General features: G+C 40.7%; 1 protein-coding gene across 1 annotated transcript in view; it reads left to right on the top strand.

The window, feature by feature from the left end:
• Positions 1 to 17,608, top strand: part of CMYA5 (cardiomyopathy associated 5) — a 91,017-nt gene that overhangs the window by 51,587 nt on the left and 21,822 nt on the right. The window contains exons 8-11 of the mRNA XM_027769965.1: positions 1,597 to 1,715; positions 9,071 to 9,220; positions 12,718 to 12,864; positions 14,307 to 14,454. Of these exons, the coding sequence (XP_027625766.1) occupies positions 1,597 to 1,715; positions 9,071 to 9,220; positions 12,718 to 12,864; positions 14,307 to 14,454 (564 nt within the window). The remainder of the gene's footprint in view (positions 1 to 1,596; positions 1,716 to 9,070; positions 9,221 to 12,717; positions 12,865 to 14,306; positions 14,455 to 17,608) is intronic.

Below are 17,608 nucleotides of genomic sequence, written 5' to 3'. Positions count from 1 at the left end.
GCAGTTTTTGTTGGTTTGGAGTGTATCATTTCCGCTCTCTGCATCACAAAGCCTTAAGTTAGGCTCAGACTCACTCAGACTGTTAGGAAGTCCTCCCAAGTCACCTCCCTGCCTTGCTTGTCTGCTTGCATTGATAGTTTCTCAGGCTCCTGCCAGAATATTCTTCTAAACATTCCTTGCATAGACAATAACACTCCCGGCCTTAAAATGATAAAACTGAAGCTCTTGGTAGGTAGCAAAGGCTCTCCATAGACAAGACATGGCCACTTTATTTTATCTCTGACTGTTTCCCAGCCTCCTGGTGCTGCAGGTGCCCTCTGGCCCTCAGGCAGGCCAAACTCGTTCACTTCTCCGTGCCTCTGTTCTTGTACCGGCATGCAACACCCTCGTTCTCACTTCTGCCCAGAAACTCCCAGCCCAAATGTAACCTTCTTTTTGGGTCCCTATGTCTGCCTCCTGTAAAGCAAGTGATGGTGAATTTTATTGTTTCTAATAAGCATAGAAGGCACTCTTTAAATATTTCAGTTATAGTTTATGGTCTTCCTTCTTATTGATCAAAATACCACCACTTTTAAGATTCCGATATTCTCACCCAAATGAAATTGTTGGCCCTTTATTCCTTTAAAATATAAATACTGGGCCAGACAGTGGCACTATGGTTAAGGCAGCTGGATCCCACATAGTCGAATGTGCTGTTCAAGTCTCAGACCTGAGAGCTGGAGAAACACACTGGGCACGTGTGCATGTGTGCCTAAAAACCCCCAACGATTGCCAGACCCAGTGGCTTGAAATCACTCCAGATGTATATGCACGCGTGCCCAAAATCCCAAGAGAAGAATGAAGAAGGAATTGGGGTATGGCCATCCCCCCGGGAGGGTGATTTCTCACTTTTCCTCTCTCTCTCTCTCTCTGTCTCCAGTGAGCATATGCACCCTATGGCAAAACTAATATATATATATACACACACACACACACACACACACACACACACACACACAGTTACTAAATTCCTACTATGTTTAAAAGGAAGAGTGCTTTTATAAAAGCTATTACTTTGTAAACTGAGTTCGTTTAATCTGTTCAGAATGATAGCTAGGCTTTACCTTCTTCCACTGCTATGTCTGTAATACCCTGTGCAGTGCCTGGCGCAGAGTAGGTGAATACTATTTTTTGAATGACTAAATGACTAGAAACTTAGTATTGGGATTTGAGAACAGCAAGGATATCTTACAGTGTTTACATTTCCACATGGGCTCTGAGCATGTATATCTTTTAGGAAATAAAATAGTCATTAAAATGAAGTAAGTTTTAGGACCAACTATAGATAAAAAGAAAAATAAGTCTGTATAAACTGATAGATTCTTTTCTAATATGAGGACATAGGACTCAAATTTCCACTTGCCTAAGACAAGAAGAAGAAAATAGATTTTAGACTTATTTTCAGGCTTCGAAATTGCTCACATCCTTTTTGGATAGAGTGTGAGGCCCTACCTTATAAAAACCACCCTACCTCCGTGGCTTCATTCTGGGCAGCCGTTTTTTCACTTTCATTCTGTCTGTGAACAATTTCTTACGTAGAGGCCTATCCCCCCACAGGTTGCTTTCTGCAATGGAGAACACTGCTTCTTTAGAGAAAATGCCTGCTGCGTTTTCGCTTTTTGAACATTATGATGACAGCTCGGCAAGAAGTGACCAGATGCTGAAACAAGTGGCTGGTAAGCATTTTCATGTATTAATTGCTTTGGTGCAAAGTGGCAGTGTCTGCCTGTTTGTTTTGTAAGGCTTTGGAATGTAAGGACACATAACTGCAGAAAGAAAAGTGTCGGCTGTAAAATTGTAAAACTAGAAATAAAGCGTGAGACTAGCATCCCATTTCAGTGATCAACTGAATTTCCATTTGAAGCTTTATGACTGTGCTGCGATATTGAGGTGGTGGGAGGAAGGAGCCATGGAACCAAAGGGTCTCTTCTTTTTTTTCTCCTGGTAAAAATAGGATTTCTCTTGTTCTCTTCTAGAGGATGATTTGCTTCATACCAGCAACGAGGTATAGAAGGAAAAAGAAATCAAATGTTTTCCTATGGGTTGAGCAGATTTTTCCTTATGAGTAGTTTCCCCCTCACCGATTCACTTTTTTCTATTTTTTTTTTTTTCAAACGAAACAGATTAGCTTAGAGAACTAACAACTCAGCATCGTGGTCTGTAGCCAGGAGTCTCCCACTCAGCTGTCAGAAGCATCCTGTCGGCTCTTCAAAATATTTTTTAATGTGCTATTTTAACAAACAAGACAATGAAACTTATTTAGATTTTTCAAAGCCGCTGTGTTTCAGTGAAGCTACAAGCTTCACTTACTGTACTGTGTGCTCAGATGCCCTCCTTCAAAAATACTCTTTTCTTCCCAAACCACTTGAAAGATAGGAAGACGTTAATGAAACACTGCTGTGTCTTTAAGAAGATAACCACACCCTAAAATAGCAAAACCCCAACAGCCCTATATAAAGTGAAAGGTTCAGTCATTTATCCCAATCGACTTTCTCCAGAAATGTCTCCCCAAAAGGAATGTTTTCTTATTGTATCTTTAAGAGGCATTAGTTTAGAGCAATGATTACAAAGTGAGAAATTCTGACTGACAGAACAGATCTTTTGATTTTAAAGGATTCATTGTATGCTCTTGTTCATTTAGAAGGACACAATTTTGACTACTTGATAGGCAATGAGAGGACAGCTGATATATTTTAGAGGTTACAGAGTTAAACTATCATAAAGTGCTGAGGATGAACTCAAAGTGCACATGGCGGTCCCAGTGGTTCGAAGCCCCTATGGGGAGACTAATTTCTGAAACATAAATGCCACTTTCCATTTATCAGCTTCACAGAATTGGAGCCCAGGGTTTTGACTTGCTGCTATTAAATAGTTTTGTTCTTTTTGTGACCAACGACACGTCTCAGACATAGAGTCCTCACCTGGTACCTGAAAATTTAGTCTACCTACTCCCTACCTAGACTAGGCAGAGATACCGGGGAAAGGATGTGAGTTTTCGATGGAGAACTAGCAGCCGCACCACTGGGGCCTAACCTGGTGCTGGCACTGTGGAGCCCGTTATGCATATCCAGTCATCAACTCCAACAACCCTAGGAGGCAGGTTTTGATGTTACTTCCAGCTGGCAGGTGAGGTAAGAGAGGAACAGAAAAATGTCACACTGCTCAAGACTCCAGAGCTAGTTGGAGCGTGTGTCGTGGGAAGAGGTCGGCTTTAGTCTTTGCATTTTAGCTCCTTTCCTACGCATAGGGACAGAGTGAGTTGCAGTGAAAGATGAGATGAACATTGATTAGTGTGTCTAGGCTTCCTTGACTCTGAGTCCTGGAGATTATTATTTTTATTATGAAGAGATTTCTGCTATAGGATGTATGCACTTGCTGGAGAGACAGAGACAGAAAGTGAGAAATCAGCCCCTGGAGGGATGGCCACACGACAATCCCTGTTCCTCCACTCTCCTCTCAGGACTATTGGCACAGTCACACATGTGCCCGGTGTGAGTTTCGAGGCCTGGGTCCGACACTTGAACCATGGTGGCCATGTGAGAGTCCAGTCCCACAACCACTACGCCACCTGCTGGCCCCTTACTTGTTTGTTTGTTTGTTTATTTTTATCCTCAGGGAGCACATGCACTTGCTGGAAAACACTCCTGAATAGGGTGTGGTCACACTGCAATCTTTTTTCCTTCATGCTGTCAGGATTTGGGGCACACATGCCCAGTGTGTTTTTTAAGCCTCACACTGAGATCAGTGGGATCCAGCTCCCTTAACCGTTGTGTTATGGGGTTGACCTGGGATTTTTTAAAAATTATGGTAAAATATGTCTAACATGAAATTTATCTCCTGACTTATTTTGAATGATACAGTTTAGAGTCATGAAGTACATTCACATTGTGCAAATATGACCGCCATCCACCTCCTGAGCTCTTCTTATAAAACTGTATTAAACACTAACTCCCCATCTCTCCTCTCCCCAGTCTCTGGTAACCACCCTTCTATTTTCTATTTCTATTAATTTGACTGTTCTAGATACCTCATATAAGTAGAACCCTACGGTATTTATAGTTTTGTCATTGGTTTATTCCACTAAGTGTAATAATCCTCAAGGCTCATTCATGTTGTAGCATGTGTGAGACTTTCCTTCCCGTGTTTTAATTGCCAGAAGATATGTGTGCTCACCAGGGAGAGATCCAGAGACAGAGACAGAGACAGAGGGAGAAAGTAGCCCTCCCAATGGGATATGGTCATGTTGTAATCCCTTCTCCCCCATTTCTCCATCATGATGACTTTGGATATGCACACACACACACACATGCCCACTGTGTTTTTTTAAGCCACCAGGGTCAGGATTCAAACTGTGTGGTCAGTCATGTGGGATCTGCTTCCTTAACCACCAGGCTATGGGGCTGGCCTATTTTCTTCCTTTTAAGGCTAAATAACATTCCATTGTATGTATATCCTGCATTTTGCTTATCCTTTTACCTGTGGATGGATAACCTGTTGGCTATCATGAATAATGCTGCTCTCCAGACTATTCGAAAGGTAGGTTGAGTGGAAATCTCTATAGGGCCCCAGGTCTTGAAGTCCAAGTTGATGAATACTCAGCTCCCTGTGCATGACAGGCCTTTATGGGCACGTTCCGTCAGGCGGAGGGAATCCGTGGGGTGATTCTCCTGCCCAATCCTTAGCAGCTTGTGAAGAGTCCCTAAACATCCATTTAAAACGTTTTTCATGACACGTATTCAAGTTTATTACTACTGAAGTGTAAACAGAGTTGCTCGTGTATGAAATCGGGGTCTCCGGTGTTCTGCTGCCACATACGAATAGTAAATCCAGCCATTATTGTTATAGCACATCTCTGGACTTACTCTTATTTCCTTTTCAATCCTAAAATACTTGGAAAAGTAAAAGTATTTCTTGTCCTTGTAAAAAAGATGTTTTAACTTTAATGCTTTTGGGGAAAGGCATTACCTCTAGCCTACATGCTTTGCTTGATTCCTAACACTTGCTTCTTCCTTACGATTAGGGGATTTTGGTGGTCAGCCACAGTGGCACAGCAGTAACGCAATCTCTGGGATGCTGAGGCCACGTGGGAAGGTCCCAGGTTCATGTCACAGGGTCTCCTGTGCATGCTGGGTACATGTGCACACACCACTGACCCTGGCCGCTGAGGCTGGGGTAGGACTGCAGCAGGAAGATCCTGTCGGAGGTGTCTCTCTTTCTCTCTCTGTCTCTCCTGTATCCACCTCTCATGGAACAAATAAATAAAAATAAACCTAGAAAAAAAAAGAATTTTTATTTTATTTTATTTTTTTATTATCATCATCATAATCTTCTTTATATTACATTGGATTACATATAACTTTACAGTGTATTACATTGTTTTTTCAAAAGGGAATGCCATGCATGTCCATCAGTACAGAGACATTAATCTCCCCACTTCAACATTCAATATCTTTTCTATGTTTTCCCCAGTCATTATTTTTATTATTCTAATTATTTTTTAAAACAGTCAATTGCTATTTCTCATTTTGCTTGTAAAAATACTTTGCCCATCATGAAATACTTCTCAGACCAATCCAGTTGAGAATACTATACATGTCATCATCAACAGTTAATAAGCCCTGTTTCTCACTAACGTCCTGCCTCTCTATTGTTCACTTGCTATCTTTCTCTATCCTCTTCTCTTCACTTACCCCATTCCACACTGTCCTATTCGAAAAAAAAAGAATTTTTTTTGAGAGTCATTTATCAGTTTTTAAGTTTGTTAAGTTACCAGAGAGTGAGAGCAAGACAGGGACATACAGAGAGAGAGAGAGAGAGAGAGAGAGAGGTGTGAAAGATGTTACTATTTTTAAAAAGCAGATATAGTTCAATGTATAATTTATATATAAAAAAAAGGTAGGGGGAGCATTTTCATTGTTCATGCCTCAAAGAGTTCTCTAACACTGCTTCAAAGATGATTGGCAATAGTTGAAACACTTTGCCTGGCTCTTAAATAAACCTGGGCAACATGAAATTTGTACTGAACTACATTTAGCTGATCAGGCTTCTTTAGAATGTGACACTGACTTCCTGCTGGGAAGGTGAAACCAGTCTCTGGACCATTTCAGTCCCTGGGGAGGTGCTCTGATGGGCGGGCTTCCCACCTCCCCGTGCAGCTGCTCAGCATGTCTCACCTCTGTGGCCTCTGTAGTGATGACGGGGACCCAGTCCAACCTCCATCTTCAGAAGCTTCTTGTCTCTCCTCTTCATTTTCTGTGCTGTCCCCAAGGCTACTTTGCCTTTTGAATGTTAGCTCTGGCTGTGTCAGGCACTCTGCTGTGAACTTGATATATGTTATCTTGCTCCTTTTAAAAAAAATTTTTTTTTTTTGTTATAGGGCGTGTGCACTCACCAGAGAGACAGAAAGCGAGAAGTCACCTCCTGGGGGGATGACCATGCTGCAATCCCTTCTTCTCCAGTCTCTTTTTGGGATTTTGGGCACACACACACACACACACACACACACACACACCTGGTGTGAGTTTCAAGCTGCCGGGTATGGGACTTGAACTGTGGTCCACCATAGAGGAGTCCAGTGCCAACAACACCTTGGGAGATAATGGCATTATTACTGTCTTCTCACTGTAAAGATGGAGAAACTGAGACTAAGATAACACAGCTAGAAAATAGGAGATCTGGCATTTAATCCTGGGCTAGATTCGTTGCTCTGAAGCCCACACACTCAAGCACTCTACTATCTCGCTTCTCAATTTTCTGTTTGTCACTATCGAATCATCTCAGTCTGTTTCTTTTTGTTCCATTCTTTAGGCCCACTTATTTTTTCTCATTTTATCTTCTTATTGAATGAACCTTTGTTTTCTTTTCTTTTAATGTTGACTTTTAATACAGTGATTTCGTCCATATTATTCCAACAAGCTTATCTCTCAGGAAATTGTTGACTGGAGAAAAAATATTACCACAAAAATTAATGTAAAAGCAAGACATCATTTCAGACTATGGGAATAAACTTCTTCTCTAATTTATAAGATATGTTCAGTGATTTTGTCATATATTTTGGAGAAGAATTGCCTAAGAGCTTATTTATGGTGTTGGGTATACCATTAACGTTCAACATACATAATTACAAACTTTAAAAGTCCATAGAAAAATGTTCAAGAACCTTATGGTCTCCAAAATTAAGAACAGGGCCAGCTCTGTAACTTGGTGATTAAAGGAGCCAGATGTCACATGGCCGACAATGGGTTTTAAGTCCTAGCTCATGACACTTGAGAAACACACCAGGCACTATGCATGCATGCCCCAATCCTGAAAGGATGGAGAAATGGAGAACAGATTGTGGTGTGACCATTCACCATTGGGAGCTGCTTTTTCCCTCCCTCCCTCTCTCTCTTTCTTTAGCAAGCACACCTGCCCTCTGACAACTGTAAAAAAAAAAAAAAGTCAGGGGACCAGCAGATGGCATAATGGTTATGTTGCTGGACTCCAATGTATTCAACCATGGTTCAAGTCCCAGATGCAGTGGGTGAAAACACAGGGAGGGCATGCACATGTGTGTGTGTGTGTGCCCAAGATTTTGAGAGAAGAATGAAGGAGAAGGAATTGCACTTGGCCATCTCCTCTGAGCGGGGAAATTTCTTGCTTTCTCTCTCTTTGTCTCTTTCTGTCTCTCTGGCAAGTGCATGTGTCCTATAGCAGACATCTCTGTAAAAAAAAATCAGAACAATAGAATTATACTATACTTACACTGAATCAGTTAATAGGCTACTTTCCCCATGTAGTTTTTTTTTTGTTTTTTTTTTGGGGGAGAGGTTTTTCAATAGGGCGTGTGCGCTCGCCAGACAGACAGAGAGAGACACAGAGACAGAAAGCGAGAAATCACCCCCCAGGGGGGATGGTCACGCCGCAATCCCTTCTCCTCCATTCTCCTCTCGGGATCTTGGGCACACATGCACACGCGCCTGGCGTGAGTTTTAAGCCTCCGGGTCCAGGACGCGAACTGTGGTCGACTACGTGGGAGTCCAGCGACATAGCCATTATGCTAACTGCTGGTTCACCCCCACGTAGTTTTTATGTTTTGTTTATTTTTTTTAAAATCTGTAAGTAAAGCATATTGGAAAGAGAAAAATAGGACAGCAGCTTCAGAAAGTATATTTGATATTTTAGTCATGCAAATCTGTTTCCTCCTTGAATACATAGCAACTACATCTAAAAAGAGTTTCAACTTTGAATACAAGAGGTCTTCAAAAAGTTCATGGAAAATGAAACTAACGTATGTTCATTTTGGTGCAAGAATTTTTGAAATCCATGTATAGTTTTTTTCATAATGCACATTTTCCAAGAACTTTTTGTATAGACTCCATGTTGACCTAGATCAATACAGCACTGGTTATCTCGCAAGATATACTTAAAAGTATATTTTTTGTTTTAAAGGAAAATTAAGTCATTTGATGCATCCTCTAACCCATTTAAGTTTATTGCTCTAAACATAGCATTTTGGAAAAATATTGTCATGTGATTTCATTTTAGGATCCATTTGTGTTTATTTCTGGGTGTATTATGAATGCATATATACAGATATGTAGAGATTACTCTGGAAGGATACACACTCAGCTATAACAGTGATTGCATCAAACAAATACTGGGTTGTTGGAAAAGTCATGACGTACTTTTTCTATACAAAAATGCATCATGAGTTTCCCGACGACCTAGGGTGGACAGAACAAGGGAGCCTTTCTACTTTGACTCTAAGGTTTCTGTATTGCTTGAATTTTTTTCAACGAGAATAAGTAACTTTTGCAATTAAACAAAATAATCGATAAAAACAGCTTTAGTGGGGCCGGTGGGTGGTGTGGTGGTTCAGGTGCTGGACTCCCATGTGGTCAACCACGGTTCAAGTCCTGGACCCATAGACTTGCTTTCTCACTTTCCTTCTCTCTCTAATCAATTTAAAAAATAATGATAAATGGAATTAAATAAATAAATTAATTAAAAACTCCAGCATTTGTTATAATATATCTTGCTTATATTCCAGTTCCTCAGCCTCCTAGATTAGAACCTCAGGAACCAAATTCTGCCACTAGCACGACAATTGCAGTTTATTGGAGCATAAACAAAGAAGATGTCATTGACTCATTCCAGGTTTACTGCATGGAGGAGCCACAAGATGACCAAGAAGCAAATGGTAGGATTGAACATTACAATATCATCCTAATAGTTAACACAAATATTAAAATTGAAAGTCTCATTTAACTTTGAGCTCTTAGGATAACAGGAGCAATTATGTGATGATCATATATGGAAGGGAAGTAACATAGCAAAGCTTCAGGGAAGATAAAATTTTTATGGGTTCCGAGGTCTACAGCACAGGTGTAATGTAGAGGAGACTTGAGTTGCATTACAAGACAGTGTCCTCCACCATGATGCGAAGCACTTGCAGCACTGGTGGTCATGGCTGGCAGTTTTCAGATCAACCTTTGATAAAAGCCACAAGTAAACCATAAAGATTCATGCAGTGTTCACAATTCTCAAGGCATGGGCCTAGGTCTGATGTAGTCTTCCTATGTCTCAAATTAGTGTATAAGCAGGGTGAATGGATGGCAGGTCTTACAGTTGAGCCTCTGCAAACACCTGCGCAGTAGGACCTCCAGTAAGGCCAAGCAGTCAGGGAATTTGAGGTTGGACTTCCAAATGAATCGAAGCTGGGAGTGCTGGCATTCTGCCTGGCTTGTTGAAGACAGATCCACTTTGGAAAGCCGATGAACATAGTACAGGATTGACATCCTATTACAAAACTTGGGTGCGCAAACATTTGTAATGTGCAATGAGTTGTAATACCGGGTTGTCGGAAAAGTCATGGTGTATATTTTCTATGCAAAATGCATCATGACTTTTCTGATAGCCCAGTGCATTTCACTATTGCTAACATTTAGATCTTTTAAAAAGTCAAGGGGTAATTAATTTAGGAAAAAATAAGGGGGAAAAAATCTAAAACAACCCAACTGTAGGCACCGAGTAAAGCTGGCTAAGTGTGTCTGTATCAACTCTCATTTTATCGAGAACCTATTACCACATGCCTTTCACAACACAATGAAGTAAGTATTATTATTTCCATTTGCAAATGAGAAGCCTGATGTGAGATTAATAATTTGCCCAAGGCCACACGACTTGTATGTGACAGAAGCGGCATTCAAACACAGATCTTTCAGATTCCAAAGCAGTGTTCTTATTTTTTTCATCTGTGTTGCTTTTATTATGCCACACTTTGTCTCTATTAATATCCAGCTGTGTAATGAAATTTTATGGCACTCTAAGACCCTCTTAACAAATAATTATTGCCTAGAGTACTTTTTATTTGTACTTTACCCTCACCCCTTTTTCTGGCTCTACCTCAAACACTTCCCTATCCTGTGACTCATTGATTCAGGGTCTTGCACTTGGTGGTGACAATCCGCTGATCTGAAGATCTGTACTGTGATACCAAGCTATGTGTAATAAGGTGTCCAGTAACATATGTTCTGTGCACTGTTAAAAGGAGTGTGAGCATATCAGGGCCTAGCCTAATGGAATGATTCCAGTGACAACAGCAATCATAGTTTTTAGGTTGTGGGGGAGATGTTTTTTCAGTATATATCCCTACAACATTTTTTAAAACTGTGCAACTAGTCCAGAAAATATAGCTCATTGGAAAAGAGAGACAATCAAACAGACCTGTTAATTTGAAGAACTTCTAGATTTCTTTTAAAGAAACAATTTGAGGAGGGAACCAGCAGTTAGCGTAATGTCTATGTCGCTGGACTCCCACGTAGTCGACCACGGTTCGTGTCCTGGACCCGGTGGCTTAGAACTCACGCTGGGTGCGTGTGCGTGCATGCCCAAGATCCCGAGAGGAGAATGGAGGAGAAGGGATTGCGGCATGACCATCCCCCCTGGGGGATGATTTCTCGCTTTCTGTCTCTCTGTCTGTCTGGCGAGCACACGCGCCCTATAGTGAAAATCTCTCCAAAAAAAGAAAGAAAGAAAGAAAGAAAGAAAGAAAGAAAGAAAGAAAGAAAGAAAGAAAGAACAAACTTGAATTCTTCACTGGAGGAGTTTTGAAGATGTGACAGTCAAGAATAATAAGGGAGAATAGCTGAAATTACTATAGGCTAATTTTCAAAAGAAAATTGTCCTTAATAAAAGAGAGAAAATTTCAGTAAGAATAATCAGATACCAAGCTATGTGTAATAAGGTGTTCAGTAACATATGTTCTGTGCACTGTTAAAAGGAGTGTGAGCATATCAGGGCCTAGCCTAATGGAATGATTCCAGTGACAACAGCAATCATAGTTTTTAGGTTGTGGGGGAGATGTTTTTTCAGTATATATCCCTACAACATTTTTTAAAACTGTGCAACTAGTCCAGAAAATATAGCTCATTGGAAAAGAGAGACAATCAAACAGACCTGTTAATTTGAAGAACTTCTAGATTTCTTTTAAAGAAACAATTTGAGGAGGGAACCAGCAGTTAGCGTAATGTCTATGTCGCTGGACTCCCACGTAGTCGACCACGGTTCGTGTCCTGGACCCGGTGGCTTAGAACTCACGCTGGGTGCGTGTGCGTGCATGCCCAAGATCCCGAGAGGAGAATGGAGGAGAAGGGATTGCGGCATGACCATCCCCCCTGGGGGATGATTTCTCGCTTTCTGTCTCTCTGTCTGTCTGGCGAGCACACGCGCCCTATAGTGAAAATCTCTCCAAAAAAAGAAAGAAAGAAAGAAAGAAAGAAAGAAAGAAAGAAAGAAAGAAAGAAAGAACAAACTTGAATTCTTCACTGGAGGAGTTTTGAAGATGTGACAGTCAAGAATAATAAGGGAGAATAGCTGAAATTACTATAGGCTAATTTTCAAAAGAAAATTGTCCTTAATAAAAGAGAGAAAATTTCAGTAAGAATAATCAGACTGGCCCAAAAGGGCAGGTGTTAGAATGGCATTGAGTAATATTTTCTACAAAAATATTGAAAGTAAAATAATTTAAGAAATTTTCAAAAGAAAAAACTCATGATTGAACAAAGTTACTTTTTATAATAGCTTACGACCTATTAGAGTTATTTAAATATTTCTATAAATTATAGAAATCTTTAGTTGAAAGAATTCTGGAGTTCATGAAAAAGAACCAGGATTTGAAACTCAAAGAATCATACTGAATACCAAAGTAGTTTACGAATTTGCAAAAATGCTTTGGAACAGCATAAGTTTAGAAAGCAGAGAGTTGTCCTTTTTTTTTTTTTTTAATGACATACTCTTCTGAAATATTGTCATTGGTTTCTAAGAATTTTCTTGAGAATATATAACTGAGATTTAATCTAACATAGAATCTATGCAATTTTAATATTTGCTATTGAAATAACTTTGATTGTAATTGTGTTATGTGAAGCTCAGAGTTGCCAATATGCTATTACGCTATTATTTTGTGATAAGTGTTCACAAATAATTCTCTATCATTGTAAACATCTTCTTTTAGAATGCTGTTACTTTCTTATGTATTCTAAAGAGCTGGGTATCACATATGATATTTGATATTTGTAAGGTTATCAGTTTAGGTTTTCCACTGGAAAAAGAATCATTGATTACTTTTTCCAATAACTACAACTTCCAATTAACCTGAAAGAAATCTTAAGAGTTCATGATTGTGTTTTATGCTAGAGTTGGTAGAAGAGTACCGAGTGACAGTGAAAGAAAGCTACTGCATTTTTGAAGATTTGGAACCTGATCGATGCTATCAAGTGTGGGTAATGGCTGTGAACTTTACTGGATGTAGCCTGCCCAGTGAAAGGGCAATTTTTAGAACAGGTAAGGAAATGCTTGGGGGTGTTAGGATGCAATGCTCCATTTTTCAGACTCTTGAAAGTAACTAATAGGCATTTATTAAGCACTTGTCATTGGTTGACTGATGTGCAAAGTGCTGGGTCTACGAAGAGGAATAAGGCTGTGTTCCTCTTTTTAAGAATCTCATAGTAAGGTAGGGATATAGAAAAATATTGAGTTGTTGGAAAAGTCATGACACATTTTTTTTTAATTTTTCTGTCCAAAAATGTGTCATAATTTTTCTGACTACCCAATAGAAGATCATGGAACATGTGTGATAAAGGCCATGATCCAGAGAGGCTCAGGTTTTATGAGAGCAGTCCAGAGGGGGTACCCAAGATGGCCTGGGACAGGGACAGGGGCACCTTAGACCTGATGTCTGTAGGAAATGTTTTAAAGAATTAGCAGGAAATAATGTGGTAAAGGAAAAAAATTCCACTTGAAGACAACATGTGAACAGAGGCATGGAGGTAGGAATATGGAGAATGCAGAACACCATAGGGAGTCTAGAATTATTTTTCAGACTTAGAAACAAGGAGAGGTAAGACACGAGGTGAGAAAGACTAGCATATGGAAATTGTGTTTGCAAGGTAAGAGTTTTGGACCTTACCTAACCATATGGGTGCTGGGAATCCCTGGAAGCCTTTGTTTTGTTTTTGTTTTTGTTTCTTGTCATAGGGCATGTATGCTTACTAGAGAGAGACAAGAGGCAGAGAGAAAGAAAATGAGAAACATCCCCTGGGATGACCACGCTGCAATCCCTTCTCTTCTATCCTGGGATTTTGGGCATGCACACACAAACTTGGAGTGATTTTCAAACCACCAGGTCCAGGACTAGAACCATGGTTGGCCATGTGGGAGTCCAGCACCTTAACCACCATGCCATCTGCTGCTCCTGTGCTCCCCTTCCCCAAGCTTTTAAGCCATGGAATATAACTGGGAAGGCATTCTCATGATGAAATCTTTATCCAGGGGCCTTCGAAAGGAGATACAGAATAAACCAAGGCTGCATTGCCTATAAAATCATTGTATCTACCTCAGAAGTAGCCCACTCCTACCCTTTATCCTTCTTGCCTTTAAAAACACATCTTTATGGAGCACCTGCTAAGGGCAAGGTCATGACTACCTTTTGTGAAAAAGGAAAAGGCAAGAATCTTTTTTATTTGCTCGGACTGTACATGTAGAAAGAAACTCTGGTAGGCTTTATAGGAAGCTAATGTTAGAGGCTGTTTGGGGGTGGGCGAGAACTGGGCAATTTGGAAAACAGAGGAGGGATTTATAAATTTTGATCCCCTTTGAATTTTCAACTCAGAATGAATTTATGATACAAAACGAAAAGCAAAATCATGCCTGAGCATGCTTTCCAGGTACTAGGGAAGCAGAGTGGGCATTGCTCTGTGATTGATTTGTTGGCTCCCTCTCCACAGCACCGTCCACCCCCGTGATCAGCGCCGAGGACTGCACCGTGTGTTGGAACATGGCCACCATCAGCTGGCGGCCTGCCAACCCAGAGGCCACAGAGACCTACACAGTGGAGTACTGCAGACAGAACTCTCCTGAGGGCGAGGGCCTCAGGTAAGGGTCTTTCTCCCAAGGGCTGATTGCTCAGAGCCTTGGAAACAGCTCAAGGCTCCAAGCTACTCTCTGAGCTGTGCTCACCAAGAGAGAAAAGCATCTTAAAATCCTGCTGAGCTAATTAAGCTGTTGACTTGATTTGCAACTCTATCACTATTCATCAATGAACTCCAAGTTTGTAATAAAACACATGCTACAATGCAGAGTAACTCCCTTGTAAGAAAAATGTATGTGAATTTTAATAAGAGAGAGCATTCTTTGAGGTATATTTAACTTGAGTCATTAGAAAGGATTTATGCATATTTTATGCACTTTTTACTAGTTATGTCAGAATAGGTATCACTTAACTCAGGAAACTAATAGTGTGCTTCTGTATAATGTAAATCTGAATGTCTCCATGATCCATTGGTAATATAAGGGAGCTAATTACATATATATTATCACAGAGACATACCTGCCTCTCTAAGAATGTAAAGAATCTAAAAAGATTCTTCTCAGAAAAAAGAAACATAAAGCTCTCTCATTAAGATGACAAAGCCGAAATTTTATTAATGAGAAATTTGTCAGATGTTAACTTTTCTCCAAGGTGGTGTTTCTTAACCTCTAGCTTCTTGGCTATAGCTCAACTTCACACATTATGGTGAATATTCTGATTATTGTTATTATTAATGTTTTGATAGAGGCATTTTTAGTTTTTCTTTTTAACCAAATTTACTGACATATAAACTATTTTGATAGGATATGAAATTAGGAATCACGGTATGAAATTAGACAGCTTTTAAAATAAAGTATGCTATTAAGCTCTTGATTATCTTCATGGCCAATCAACAACTCTTTATGTAGTTGTGATATGAGGTTTCATATGGCTGAGCAATAATTCCAGTTTCTTTCAAGTTGAAGATAAGCTTTCCAAAATCATGATCAAAAGATGAATAAATGTTGGGTAGGGTGTGTTTGGGTGGGATGTAGGCATTTCAGCAGAAGTGAGAACTTAGTAAATACATGAGAAATAGTATCTCTAGGGCCAGCAAGTGGTGTGGAGGTGAAGGTGCTGGATCCTACATGACCAACTGTGCGGTTCGAGTTCCAACCTAGCAGTTGAAAAACACGCCAGGCGTCAGAGTGTGCATGCCAAAAATCCAGCGGGATATTGGAGAAGAGACTGTGGTGTGGCCATCCTTCCAGGGGGTGCTTTCTCACTTTCCCTCTCTCTCTCTTTTGCCCTATAACGAAAACAAAAACAACCAAAAAAAGCAACACGAAATCTCTGTTAATGTGCCAACTGCTGAAGGCAGGTTTCAGTAAACAGCAAACAGGTGAGAGGTAAACTGCCAGGCTGGAGTCAGAAAATAACTAGCTTGTATTGAGCACTTCCTATGTCCCAGTCACTGTGCTAAGTTCTTCGTGTTTGTTGACTCTTAATCCTCGCAAGACCTCTAAGAGAAAGCAGACACTTGGAGAAGCCTCTCAGCTAGTGAGTGATGATCAGGATTCAAACCTCATTTTTTTCGGACTTCAAAGCCCAAGCAGCTAACTCCTGTTTAATGCCACTGAGGGCAACTCTGGGGTCCTTTGAGAACCCTGAACCAGGAGTGCTCATTCTTGGGGCAATCCCTCTTTTCATCAGGAAGCAAACCCAGTTCTCTCTGAGGCCAGATCACACTGTCAAGGACCTGCCTGAAATGTGAAGTCTGTATAACATCAGTCCCCTGCTGGCATTTGCATAAACCATATCAGCACAGTTGGATCCTTAAATCAGCAGAAGTCTGGAAACCCTGAGGCTTAGTAGCCTTCCCCCTGAGGGAGCTGTGATGTCTTCTCATAAATATGGCTCCAGGGAGAAGGGAAGGGAATATAAGGGAAATGGCAGCCATGGAGGGCTTTCAACATGCCTCCTCTGTGCTTTTGTTCATTTTACCCTCTCAATAATCCTTTGAAGGAGGTAAGATGATCTTCATTAAATAAGACTCGAGGAGGTTGAATAATTTGGCCAAAGTATTAAATGGTAGAGTGAGCATTTGGGGGCCAGGATTCAAACCCAGGTCTGCCTTATTCTTTCTACTAGTTTAAGAATTATCATCAGCTGGGAGTGACTGTGCATCCTTAGTTTCCCTTGTTATATGAAAAACATAGATGTAGGGACCAGCAGCTAGCGTAATGGCTATGTTGCTGAACTCCCATGTAGTCGGCCACGGTTCGAGTCCCGGACCCAGTGGCTTAAACTCACGCCAGGCACGTGTGCGTGCGTGCCCAAGATCCCGAGAGGAAAATGGCGGAGACAGGATTGCAGCATGGCCTTCCCCCCCGGGGCTGATTTCTCACTTTCTATCTCTCTGTCTCTCTCTTTCTGGTGAGCGTACACACGCTATAGCAAAAATCTCTCCAAAAATAAAAGAAAGAGAGAGAAACAAATCCTCCTTTGATTAATGTTTTTCCTTTCTCTGATCATCCCGAGGTTCTCAAAACTTAAAGAAAAGAAAATTCATTTGAAAACAGCAATGCGTTCCAAGTGAATTTTTAAAAAACTTTTAAATTTTGCCCGAGGCACATGCACTAGCTATAGTAAGAGAGGAAGTGAGAAAGCACCACCCCTGGGGAATGGACACACCTCAGTCTCTTCATCTCTCCCTCCTGTGGGGATTTGGGGCATGAATGCACAGGTGCCAGCATGTTTCTCAAGCCGCTAGATCCAGAACTTGAACTGTGCAGTAAGCTCTGTAGGGACCAGCTGCCTTAAACAGCATGCCACTGGCTACCCCCACCCCGATTTTTCTACCAAAGCTAAAGAAACCCATGACAGTTCCATATGTAGAGGGAAAATGGCCATCTACTAATTTCATTAGGGCCCAAGTTGAGTTTTTGAAAACAGATAACTTGTCATTGGTTTATTCTGTTTGAGACTCTAAATCTTTATTTTTCTTGTTGCAAGAGAACATATGAAGGCCTAGACAAGCAAAAGATTATAGAAGTTATAGAATAATATGAAGGTTCTTTGTTATTGAGTGGATATAGTCCAGCAAGTTTAGTAGCAAAGGGAAAGACTACGTGTGGAGCCCTGCTGATAGTTTGGAGCTGTGCTGGGGATGGAGCTGTTTTCTAATTAGCTGCTAAAAGACCCTTCAGTGCCAGGAGGTGCCATGGTATGTCCAACCCA

The sequence above is a fragment of the Tupaia chinensis genome, unplaced genomic scaffold, assembly GCF_000334495.1.
Source record: "Tupaia chinensis unplaced genomic scaffold, TupChi_1.0 Scaffold000099_1, whole genome shotgun sequence".
NCBI lineage: Eukaryota > Metazoa > Chordata > Mammalia > Scandentia > Tupaiidae > Tupaia > Tupaia belangeri.
This window is presented reverse-complemented; position numbering and strand designations above follow the sequence as displayed.